Here is a 12,108-nt window from a genome sequence, read left to right on the forward strand (position 1 = left end):
AGAAATATACTCTATTACACAGGATTCTGCTGGTCCTAGGTATCAGAATCTGGTGGCATCCTCCCACTGGGTAGCTGAAGCTCTTATTCTATATCATAAAAGGCTAATATGCAAATCAACCAAATGGCAGAATGACTGGTCGCTATGACAAGCACTGACCACCAGGTGGGCAGATGCTCAATGCAGGAGCTGCCCCCTGGTGGTCAGTGCGCTCCCACAGGGGGAGTGCTGCTAAGCCAGAAGCAGGGCTCACAGCTGGCTAGTGCGTCGAGCCTCTCCCGCCTCCACAGCCGCCTAAGGGAGCGGGTCTAAGCCATCAGTCAGACATCCCCTGAGGGCTCCCAGACTACAAGAGGGCACAGGCCAGGCTGAGGGAACCCCCCGAGTGCATGGATTTTGTCCACTGGACCTCTAGTTTTATTTATAATCCCCTTGGCTAAGTCCTAGCTTTGTAGTCATTTTTTCTTTTCTATTATTTTTTTAGGGCAGTTTTAGGTACATGGCAAAGTTGAGCAGGAGGTGCAGAGATTTCTCCTGCTCCCGCACAAGCGCAGCTTCTGCCATCATCAGCGTTCCCCACCAGAGTGTAATGAAGTGTATCTTTGTTACCCTAGACCAGCGGTTCTCAACCTGTGGGTTGCGACCCCTTTGGAGGTCGAACGACCCTTTCACAGGGGTCGCCTAAGACCATCGGAAAACACATATATCATTACATATTGTTTTTGTGATTAATCACTGTGCTTTAATTATGTTCAATTTGTAACAATGAAAATACATCCTGCATATCAGATATTTACATTACGATTCATAACAGTAGCAAAATTACAGTGATGAAGTAGCAACGCAAATAATTTTATGGTTGGGGGTCACCACAACATGAGGAACTGTATTGAAGGGTCGCGGCATTAGGAAGGTTGAGAACCACTGCTCTAGATGTACCTATACATCATTACTCCCCCAAAGTCCACAGTTTACATTAGGAGTCACGTTCGGTGATGAACATTCTATGGGTTTGGACAAACGGGTAATGACATGTGCCCATCATTCAGTATCATACAGAAACTGTGTTTTAAAAATATCAGCTGTTTAAACTACTTTTTAGGAACTAACTTTGGTTATTGCTTAGCAGCATTGGGGAAGGTCTGGCCCACGGGCTCTGTAAGGCCTGCAAGATCCTTTGGTTAGGCCCTGCCAAGGCATTAGGGGTGACTTGTAAGTTGATCATTTTGTATGGCCCTTGAAGGAGGTTATAAATATGCAAATGGCCCTTGGCAGAAGAAAGGTTCCCCACCTCTGGCTTACAGAATGATAGGAAGGCAACACTGAGCTTCCCTGCCCCTTGTCCTGTCTGAAGGCCAGAGGGCTGGGTGACATCACCATGTTTTTCTGGCTCTGCTGCGCCTTTGCTCCCCGTAGCTCCCTTGCTACCTGCTTGGCCTGGTGTAATCACCCCCCAGGAAGTGAAAGGCAACTTGGAAAAAATGTACAGTATTCAAAGTATCCAGATATTGTCGCTTTCACCAACATGTAGAAAACCTCTTTGTAAAATAAAGTCAAAAAATGCCTTCTTAGTAGACTGTACTGGGAATTTTCATGACACTGAACTTTTGTTTAAGTAAATGGTCCACAGGCTAGAAGTAGGAAGCTATTATCAGTACCAGATTTTCCCATCTTTGTTTTCTCTAGAAAATAAATCCTTATCCTAAGGCAAATGGGGGAGCACAGTCAAAAGAGCATAAGCAGACAACACCCATCACAAAAGAAACGACCAGATGTGCCCGCACCCCGCCTCCCGCTGCTCTGGCAGGGGCATCCTGTGTCACCATAAGCAGTGACTTTTCCTGGCCTTTGTTCGGCTGGGGAGGGAGATGATTTACGAACTGCTACCAACGAGTGGGTTTCTTCCTCCGCTTTCCCTTCCCCTCCACCCAGAAATGCAAGCTCTTTCACTTCTTTCTCTTTATTTTACCTTAGCAGCTGTTTCTCTCAATTTCCTACAGATTAAGAATAGGAATTCTAGACATGTACTCAGTTTAACAAAATCCTACCACAACAAAATAGTTTAGCTGTCCTTGGAGTTTGTTATAATGGAGTTTTACTTGTACTGAGCTGGCTGGGGAGAAAAATAAAACTGTTCAGAGGAGGAATGACGTGTGGTGGCCAGGGAGGAAGCAGACGGCTCTCTCTCCGTCCTCCATTTGGAAAGTGCATCACTTAGTTCTCGTCCTTTCTTTTGCACCTCAGGATTACTTTTCTCTTTAAGGATTTTAGATTTTTTTTTCTTCTTAAATTCTAGACAGAGATAGAAAGAATAAAGAAGGAGCTAGTTTTCTCTGGTTGGTTTATAAACGAATCCAGAAGCTGACTGTGGGAATGACAACTCCTATACATGTGAAAGAGGCCTGTATTCGTTAGAATCCAGGGAAGGCAGCGGTGAACACACTGCTGGGGGCTGGAGGGGACAGAGATGTCTGCAGGATGCCAGGAGCTCACCGGGGCTGCTGTGCGCATGTCTTTATTTTAGAGTTTGGGCCTGGAGAGGGTGGTAAGGGGCTAAGGCTGCCTCTGCTGCAGGAAGTGGACAAAACTCAGTAAACATCAGCATATTGCAAAATAGGCTGGGACCGTGATATGTTCTCGTAGGAGCTGATCCAGGCCCAGAGGGAGGGATGGGGACTCACTGTCTTCAGAAACGTGTGGGAATGATGCCCAGGGGGAGGCGCTGGTTCTAGCAACATGAAGAACCTGAGGGAATCGGGAGGAAGCGACAGTCTTGACTTGAGGAGAAATTAATGAGGCGACTCCTCAGGACTGGCCTTGTGCCAGGAAGGCCGCTCTGTTGAAGTGTGATTTTCCTCAGGGTGACGGAGTCTGTGTGGCAGAAAAGATGGCTGTGCAGGGGACAGGGCGCGCTCGTGTGGCTCCCAGAACTCACGACAGGCGGAAGATGCCTATCCTGCTGCTCTCGGTCCCCACATTCCAGCTGGTCTGGGTAAGGGACAGACCTGAGACACTGAGCACTCGGTACCAGCAAAGACTCGTAGTGAGAACAAGCCTTGTCTACAGACAGGGAAACAATGACCTCTGGTCCTGACTTGTTTTCTTTTCCCTTTTGAGTTCGCAATCTAGTAATCTCTTGAAAAATAGTATCAGGCTGCTATCTTTTTGACCCATGGGACTAAGACAACATCGTGGTAAGTAGCAAAAGATAAATGGGGGACATACCTGAGCAGAGCGGAGTCCCGGCAAACGTGGTGACATCCATTCTGTGGCTCAGGCTCTCGGTCGTCCCCCTCCAGTCCAAGCTGCCACACCCTTTCCTCTGTGTGGGCTCTGTTTTGCACGGGTTCAGAGCTTTCACGCATAACCTTTGGTGCCCGGATTTCAGCTTCTTCTCCTCGATCTCGGTCTTCAGCTTCTTGTTTTCCTGCTGCAGATGGACCATTACATTGTGGAGGTGGCTGGGGAAGGGAAGGGGACAGGTGGGTGTTGGTCTGCGTCAGCTCCTCGGTTCCCCACAGGAAAGGACAGAGAAAGGCACCCCAGAATGGAGAGACATGGGCGCCTGGTTCCTTCCAGAGCGAGCCCTCTCACACATGCTCTGTGGGAATGGAGCCTCTGTGTGTCCCTGGAAGAGGCCAGGCCTGGGGTTGGGGTGGCTCCAGACCCACGGAGTCATCTCAGCTCTGGCTCTGTTTTCTCATCTGTTAAATGGGGATAACTGAGTGTGACAAATGATAGAGACTTGATTGGAAGAGCCAGAAGGCTGTTACCAACAACTCTGACCACGTGTCCTCGGTCTCTCACGGCCATGCCCTGGACTCTGTTCTGAGGCCCGAGTCCAAGTTCTTTCACATCCCTTTGCTGAAAGGTGGGAAGCCCGGGGATCCGGCTCTGTTTGAGAGCTCGGGCGAGTAACTTATCCCCCTTTTACAATGAGAAAATGGTGGCTGTAATGCAGGTGACGGGGAAGATAACTACATATTTCCTGCGGTTCGATCCATGGCAGTTATTCATATGGACAGCTGTGTTTCTCCACATCGAGGTGGAGGGTAGGGTGACAAGGGCTCAGGAACCAGACTTCCTGGACTGGAATGCTGGTTCTGCCACTTACTAGTTGTGAGGCCATGGGCAAGTTATTTAGCTTGTGAGTTCCTCTCCTCATCCGCCTCAGTTAACACATGTAAAGCCCTTAGTGTCTTAATACATATCAGTGGAGCTATTATTATTCGAAAATGGTTTTCCTTCAAAGAGATTCAAGAATGAGTTCTTTATAGGAGAGAGGACCAGAACTTCAGTCTATAGGCCGTCACTCTATCCACTGAGCCAAACCAGCTAGGGCATGAGGACCAGAACTTGACACAATATAAGAAAAAAACCTGACATTCTCTGTTACCCTCAGATTCAGACAATTTTTCTTTTAGTTAAACCCTTTCAGAAAATATTTGTATCCTAGTAAAAAATTTCATGTTTTTTTTCCCCCCTCTAAAGGAAATCAAATAAAAAATTCATCCTCAACTTCCTCTCTGGGCTCGTGCTTTGCCCTCTTGCTCTCTGTAAACCTGGCCAGAGTTGACGACACCCAGTCCCTTGTAGCTCCTCACGTGGTCGCCACATTCCACATGCCACTGGGCCTGCAGGTGGGGTCGCCATGCCCCTGGCTCTCTGCCACTCTCTCTGGCCCACTCCTGTCAGCACCCCCGATGCCTTCAACATTTCGTACTTTCTATCCGAGTCATACCTCCGTTCCTACCTCCTTATTCCGATGTCCTCTCTTTCCACTCAGGCACCCTCTCTAGGTCACAGCCTGGAGCTGAGCTTTCTACAATGGGTTCTAGGTGTGCTGAGAGACCTCTGCTCTTGGTGCGGGGTCTGGGGCAGCTGCTGACTGGTCACAGCAACCCCATCCCAGGCCCTTCCAGGTGCCAAACCAATGCGATCATGTTCTAAGTGTTGTCTAGCAGGAGACTGGGAAGCACTGCCCTAGAGCCTGTCTGTACCTATTACTACACCCCCTTTGAAATCTCAGTTTTAGACATTCATATCTTTCCCCCATTCCCGAACTTCCAACACTCCTCTCCTGCCACTCGCTTCTGACCCAGCTTTGACCATGAAAGTGAAGCAAGGCCCAGAGGAGGGTAGAGCAACAAGTAGAAAGAACTAGGTCCCCAAATGACCCTGTGGGACAGAGGAACCCCACCAACCTGGACTTCTCACTTCCTAGAGCTGTGCCTTCCATGTTCTATGTTCCTCCACTTGGAGATCTTTGTTACAGCAGCTTGGCCCCCACCCTAACTAACACAGTCTGCTTTCTGTGCCCATTTCGTTCTCAGCATTTCTGACCTCAGAGTCACAGAAAGTGACAGTGGAAAGGCGTGTGGAGACCATTAACTCCCTTTTATTATTGTTGAGGCAGCTATGGCCTTAAGAGGTAAAGTGATGTGTCCAAGGTCTCACAGATGAGGTTAGGACTTGGGGTTTTTCCAAAGTCCCAGGCCTTTCCTGGGGTCTGACCCACGTATCCAGTGAGAAAGCCAGCCCTGGCTCCTGGCCAATCCTTCTACTTAAAACCCAAGCAGCAGCCAGGGTGGTGTAGGATGACTTACTCCTTTTCACCAGTCAGCTTGGCAATGTATTTGACCTGTTCACGGAGCTTGTTTCCTAGTTGCTCATTGGCGACTCTGTAATAAAATCCACGAGAAAAGAGTTCCCAGACCCCTGTGAGCACAGCATGGGCTGGCTACACGGGACATTGGGTGTTCTCAGGAAGGCTTCTGCGGGGCCCCAGTCCCCAGAGCTGGAGCCCTCCTGGCCCCTGGCAATTAAGAGGACTCTTCATACTCAACTCCTGTGCAGATTCCCTGTGATCCCAGGCGAGTTCAGGGATCTAGGCAGCGAAGCCGGACCCCAGGCTGGGAAGAGGAAAGCTGACCCTCAGTGAAGCGCCCATCAGAGCTGCTTCTCTTTTACGTCAGCAGGGCCCTCTAGCTTACCCCCAAGCCTTGGGTGTGGGCCGAGATGGGGTCAGCTTCCCAGGAGGGCAGTGTGTGTGTGTGAAAGAGAGAGAAAGAGAGAGAGGCTGAGAGACTATTCTTTGGCACATGTATGGGTCCTCGGTTTAGCCCAGGCCTTGGGACCTGGTCTTATTTTTTTCTTCCTTACTTACTTCTGCTCTTTTGCCCATTGCTCCATGTTGGTCATGATCTCATCATTCTCTCGGTGCAGCCTGCAGGCGTCTGTGAGCACAGGCCGCTGGGGCAGGCAACAGGGCTTTGTAGGAGAAGAAAATGAGATGGTAAGGGGTGGGAGCATGGGCCCGTCACCTGCCTGCTCCCAAGTCAGGCCTCTTCTCTCTTCCTGGGAGAAGAAACACTGCCTCTGCTGGCCAGAGCTGGAACTGCCACAGCAGGACACCACCTCCAGCATCCAGGCTGCACCCACACAGAGGTGCCACCTCTGAGCAGCCACCGTTTCTAGTAGAGACAAAGTAGACTTGTACACTTACACTGATTTTCAGGCCAAAGGCACTATTGTTCTAAAAAAGATTTTGGTTAAGCCAATTTTTTAATATGGAAGGAAAAATATCTTGAGGAAGAGATGTCTTTTTTTTTTTTCTTAATTGGAGCCAAGGCCCTGTGGCCACCCCAAGGTATCCTACGACTTCCTGCCATGAATTTCACCGCGCAGGGTGCCAGGCATGGGGCACATCACACCCTAAGATCTTAGCTGACTCCACTGCAGGGAAAATAAAAGCATCAGAATGGCTTCTGGAGGGAAATTGCCCAGTGGATTTTCTAAGTCAGGGGTGGCTGGTGTACCTGACAGGGAGAGGGCATGCTCTCTCCCCTGGAATGGGGCTTTTGTTTTGCTCAATATCTCTATCAACAAAGCCACAGGAAGATGGTTTGGTCGATACAGATGCTATAGCACCCACACCCTGCTTTGTGCTGAATAGAGCAGGTGTCTTTCCTTGCTCCCAGGCACCTCCCCCCTCGCCTTCTCCTCTCCTCCCCAAGGGCTGTCTGGTATCCAGGTGGCTGTAGGCAGTGCTGGGAGGAACTGGGAAGAAGTGACCACAAGCCGAGGAGCACCTACATCCTTCTCGTCGGCAAGGAGGTTCTCCTTCAGGGTGGTCATTTCCTCCTGGAAGGACCGGAGCTGCTCTTCCTTAGCGGCCAGCATCTTGAGGTCACACTGGTGCTGCTTCTGCCACTGCAGCACTTGGCAGCTCATCTCCTCCAGCTTCTTGTCGAAGGCGTGTACCTGCGCAGGGGCGCAAAGTGAGGAGGAGACCCCCAGCTTGCCGCCGTGACCCCAGAGACCCATGACCAGGCCAGAGGGCCCTTTTTCAGCTCTGGGATTTGTTAGGGGGCATTTTATTGCCAGCGGCCAGCAGAGGGCGCTGCTGCTCTGATCGTTGGCTCCGGACCTTCAACTCACAGGACCCAACAAGGGGAGGGAACCCATTATGGCTCAGTGCTAAATAGCTGTGGGTGCAAGAGGTGACCTTGGGGACCTGGAACAGGAAGGCAGCCTGAGCCCCAGGCTGCTCCTCACCTCTATCTCACTCTGCTGATGGAAGCCTTGAAGTTTTTTTAATTCCATGTTGAGCTTTTTCATCCTCTCCTCATAAGCTATGATTTCCTCTTCCAGCTGAGCTTTCCTATCTTGGGCCTGCATCAAGCTTCGGTGCAGGCTCTTGGTCTCTGAGATCGAGTGGTTGAGCTTTAGGTAAAGACAAAGGGGATGAGGTGGCTGTCAGAACCCTGGAGGCCTCTCTGCTGAACCCTGAATGGAGAAGGGCTCCAACCCTCCCTGTCCTCTACCGAGGGCGGCAGACACCCTGTCATTTTCCTACTGTCCCACAATAGTTGGTTTCCTGCATCCCACATTTCCTCCTCTGTTCCCTCTCTCTTTGGCCCTATGAGTGGATCAGACATGGTCAGCATAGGGATGGAGCATGAATTTCCCTGATAATCCAGGTTTTGGGAGGACCTTGCCCTGGGTCACCCCTGGGCAGAAAGATGTATCAGGTTTGGCCTCCATCTTGCTCCTCCCAACCCTCCCCAAAACCCTGACTCAGAAGAAGTAGGCCTTCTCTGGACAGACATCCCAGCGCATGCCAGGGTTTGCACGAGCCTCGGGGACAGTCAGGAGTGTAGGAAATTGGTTTCTATGCCTCTCCCACTGCTAGGACATGTCTTTGTCCTAGAGATACAGGGCGTGGCCCACCTTCTCGAGAGCTTCCGTCAGGTCGTCTTGGCAGGCAGCTGACTTCCGGGATAGTTCCTCATAGACTTCTTTACTGACCATGGTCTGTTGACAATGCTGCTCTTTATGCTTAGCCTTGTCCAGCTGGGCCTGCAGATGCACTATGGTCTCCTTCTGAGAGGCGACCTTTAGGGAGGGGGAATATCACTGTCAAGGTTCATGGCTATGGAGGCATTCTCTGTGCCCATAGGAAACAGGAGGAGCACCGGGCTCTCTTCCCTCTGCACTAGCCCGTAGAGCAGTGTGAGATAAAGCCCCCGTCTCCACCTCCTTGTTGTAAAAGGAAGAGCTGCTATTCCAGGCTCTTCTGCACTCCTCTCCCCACCGTTCAGCTTCTGGTTAGCATGCCCCTCCTCCCCTCCCCGCCCCCAGTACAAGGACTCCTGGAGGTACTGGGCCATGATGTGTCATGAAAAGTCCCTTTCACAGACTCTGCAGCCTTTGATAAAGATCCAATTCTAGGATGGGAGACGTGATACAGTATCTCAGTTGTGTGCACTGTGCCTCACTTTGTTCCTGACATAATTCACTAGACTTACTGCACCATGAAATTAGGGCTGCCCGTGCTTTCTTCGCTTACAGCTCAGGGCACGGCACATAATAGGTGCTCAGTAAATATTACTCTTCTTGGACTGAGTGAAATATTGCATTGGGCAGTGTTTGAAATTAGAGATGCATTGAATACATAGTTCTGGCAGAAGTATATTTAAAAACGGAAGTCCGTGTCTTAAACATTGTCTTGAGTATTCGTGCTAGTTAAAAGGAACTGAGATGGGGAGTTAGAGGGTCTCTGTTGAGGTCCTGGTTCTGTCATTTACTTCATCTCTCTGAGTCTCAGTTTCTTCTTCTGCGAATCGGGGTACTTTCAACTGCTTCATAGAGTTTTTGTGATGATCAAATGGGATGTAAAAAGGGCTTTGTAAGGTATAAATGCTACATAGCTGTGAGTTATGATCATGAAGATGCTAAGTAATTAGCCATTTTATTCTGCACTTTAAGTATAGGATCAACATCTAAGTCTGGAAGCAGGAGGGAGACCTCAGAAATTCGTGTGCCTGACTTATGTTTTTTGGTATTCCAGTACACTGCATTCTCCATGTGGCTACACACACAGAGGAACACACCCTTTTGGGTTTTCTTCAGTAACTGCTCAGTACTCGAAGTTTATTGTTTTTCCAAGTGGAATTCTGAATATCTTTGACCTTAGGAACTGGTGAATGGGAGAAGTGTTAGACTGTATTTTTGCCCCTATATTTACCTATCTGGGAGGGGGGGTGAAGTTAATCCTAAAGGTGGAATAATTTGGTCTTCTGCAAATAAAAGTACAGTTTGTGGAGACTTTGGAAAACCATGGAGTCAACTGGGTCTGCACAGTGAACCAGGGGAGTTGCTGGAGAAATTACAACCCACCGTAAGCTCTTGATAATTGGTGGCCGGATTGAGAAATGTCACCATAGAGGTGAGATACCAAAAATAAAGGTGGTAAAAATATCACAATGATGCTAGACACTGAAATGGAAGCTTTATCTTAAACTTCTCTAACATGAGTGGTTTAGCTTAGGAAAAGATACTAAAAATACTATATACACATACATATATAAAATTAAAGAATCCAAGAGTTTTAATGAAAAGTTCTCATAAAGATCTGCTCTCTCCTTGCCAAAGACATTAGACCTGGATGGTTTTATAGGTGAAGTCCACTAAGTCATCCTACATTCCTCACTTTCTGTCAGTTAGTCTGGTTGATTCTACTGCCGAAACATATCCTGAATTTGCTGATTTCCGTCTTAACTGACAACACTCTAACTTAGATAGCAATACTTTCCCAACTGGTTTCCTCACTCCCAAACTGACCCTGCTCCCCAATCCATTTCCACACATTAGTTGAAGCTATATTTTGAAAACCGAAATCAGATCAAATCATCTCCTCTGCCCCTTGAGGAAATTTCATCAATGTCTATCAAATGTTCTTAGAATAAAACCCAAAATTTCTTAACAGAGGCCACAATGTCTACTGCTACCTATCTTTCTACTCTCATCCTATACTAATAGCCTTCTTCTTTTTTTTTTTTAAATATATTTTATTGATTTTTTTTACAGAAAGGAAGGGAGAGAGATAGAGAGTTAGAAACATCGATGAGAGAGAAACATCGACCAGCTGCCTCCTGCACATCTCCCACTGGGGATGTGCCTGCAACCCAGGTACATGCCCTTGACCAGAATCGAACCCGGGACCTTTCAGTCCACAGGCCGACGCTCTATCCACCGAGCCAAACCGGTTTTGGCCTAATAGCCTTCTTGATTACTATATTATTGGCCTTACTTCACTTCTTAGAACATTCCAAAGAGTGATTGAAAGAGTGATAGATATACACTGTCAGGCTTTATACTTGGGATGCAAGGATGGGCCCACTTGATTAATTTTATTCGGCACATTACAGGGAATATCAGACTGAAACATGAATTCCATTAACATTAAAAGCAAGAAAGGATGCTACTGTTGAACACCATACTTTAGGTAGTATCTAATGCAATAAGGCAAGAAAAATGAGTAATATATGTTACAAAGGTTTAGAAAATTGTTGCTTGTAAATGATCTAATCATAACTTAGAAAATCCATGAGAAGCAACTGAAAAAATACTATTGCTTATAAGTGAGTTTAATAAGATATCCAAATATAGAATAAAAATAAATTAGCTTCCTTAGTATTTAACAGTAATCTATAATAATAAAAGCATAATATGCTAATTAGACCAGGTGACCTCTAGATGAAGCCGGGCCTGTGAGGGCCGAGGCAGTCACCTAGGCAAGCCGCTGCGGCTATGGAGGCCGAGCCCCTTGCACGAATTTCGTGCATCTGGCCTCTAGTTAATTATAAAATACTAGAGGTCTGATGCACGAAATTCATGCAAGGGGCTCAGCCCTTGCAGCCATGGCAGCGTGCCTTGGCCATCGCAGCTGTGGCTTCGTCCAGAAGGTCGTCTGGAAGGTCGTTAGGCTGACCAGTCTAATTAGCATATTATGCTTTTATTATTATAGACTAGAGGCCCCGTGCACGAATTTGTGCATGAGTGGGGTCCCTCGGCCTGGCCGGTGATCAAGACCTATTGGGAGGTTGGCCAGCCGGCCCCCAGATTGGGGCCTATCAGGGGGGCGAGTTGGCAGGGGGTAGGGACTGTGGGAGGTTGGCCTGCTGCCCACCCCCGATTGGGGCTTGGGGGGAGGGACCTCAGGAGGTTGGCTGGCCAGGGATGGGAGGAGGGGCCACAGGAGATTGGTTGTGGAAGCACACTGACCACCGGGGGCAGCTCCTGCATTGAGCGTCTGCCCCCTGGTGGTCATTGTGCATTATAACAACTGGTTGACTGCTTCTTCGGTTGTAACGGTTGCTTAGGCTTTTATATATATATCTATATATCTATATATCTATATATCGATATATCTATATATCTATGTATATAGATGGCAGAAAAATGTCTAGAATCAGAGATGAAAAGGATCTCAATATATATTGCTTTGACTTCAGATGGGAAATTTTAAAATTGAGAATACTGATGAAAGAAAAATACATTTTAGAATGCAAAACTAAGTTTCTTTAAAAGAAAATATTTTTATTGATTTCAGAGAGGAAAGGAGAGGGAGTGAGAGAGAGAATCATCAATCAGCTGCCTCCTGCACACCCCCCACTGGGGATCAAGCCTACAACTCAGGCTTATGCCCTGACCAGGAATTGAACCAGTGAACTCTTGGTTCTTGGACTGATGCTCAACGGTTGAGCCACACCTGGCTGGGCAAAACTAAGGCTCTTTCTAGTGGCAATTTCAATTGATTAAAAA

At 48.1% G+C, this 12,108-nt stretch overlaps 1 protein-coding gene across 1 annotated transcript in view; it reads right to left on the reverse strand.

Moving 5' to 3' along the window:
• The window catches only part of PMFBP1 (polyamine modulated factor 1 binding protein 1), a 51,377-nt gene that overhangs the window by 1,078 nt on the left and 38,191 nt on the right, over positions 1-12,108 (reverse strand). The window contains exons 14-19 of the mRNA XM_036346882.1: positions 8,233-8,397; positions 7,558-7,725; positions 7,096-7,263; positions 6,167-6,270; positions 5,607-5,681; positions 3,226-3,461 (exon numbers count right to left, since the gene is read on the reverse strand). Coding sequence (XP_036202775.1) covers positions 3,226-3,461; positions 5,607-5,681; positions 6,167-6,270; positions 7,096-7,263; positions 7,558-7,725; positions 8,233-8,397 — 916 coding nt within the window. The remainder of the gene's footprint in view (positions 1-3,225; positions 3,462-5,606; positions 5,682-6,166; positions 6,271-7,095; positions 7,264-7,557; positions 7,726-8,232; positions 8,398-12,108) is intronic.

The sequence above is a fragment of the Myotis myotis genome, unplaced genomic scaffold, assembly GCF_014108235.1.
Source record: "Myotis myotis isolate mMyoMyo1 unplaced genomic scaffold, mMyoMyo1.p scaffold_m19_p_19, whole genome shotgun sequence".
NCBI classification, from domain to species: domain Eukaryota; kingdom Metazoa; phylum Chordata; class Mammalia; order Chiroptera; family Vespertilionidae; genus Myotis; species Myotis myotis.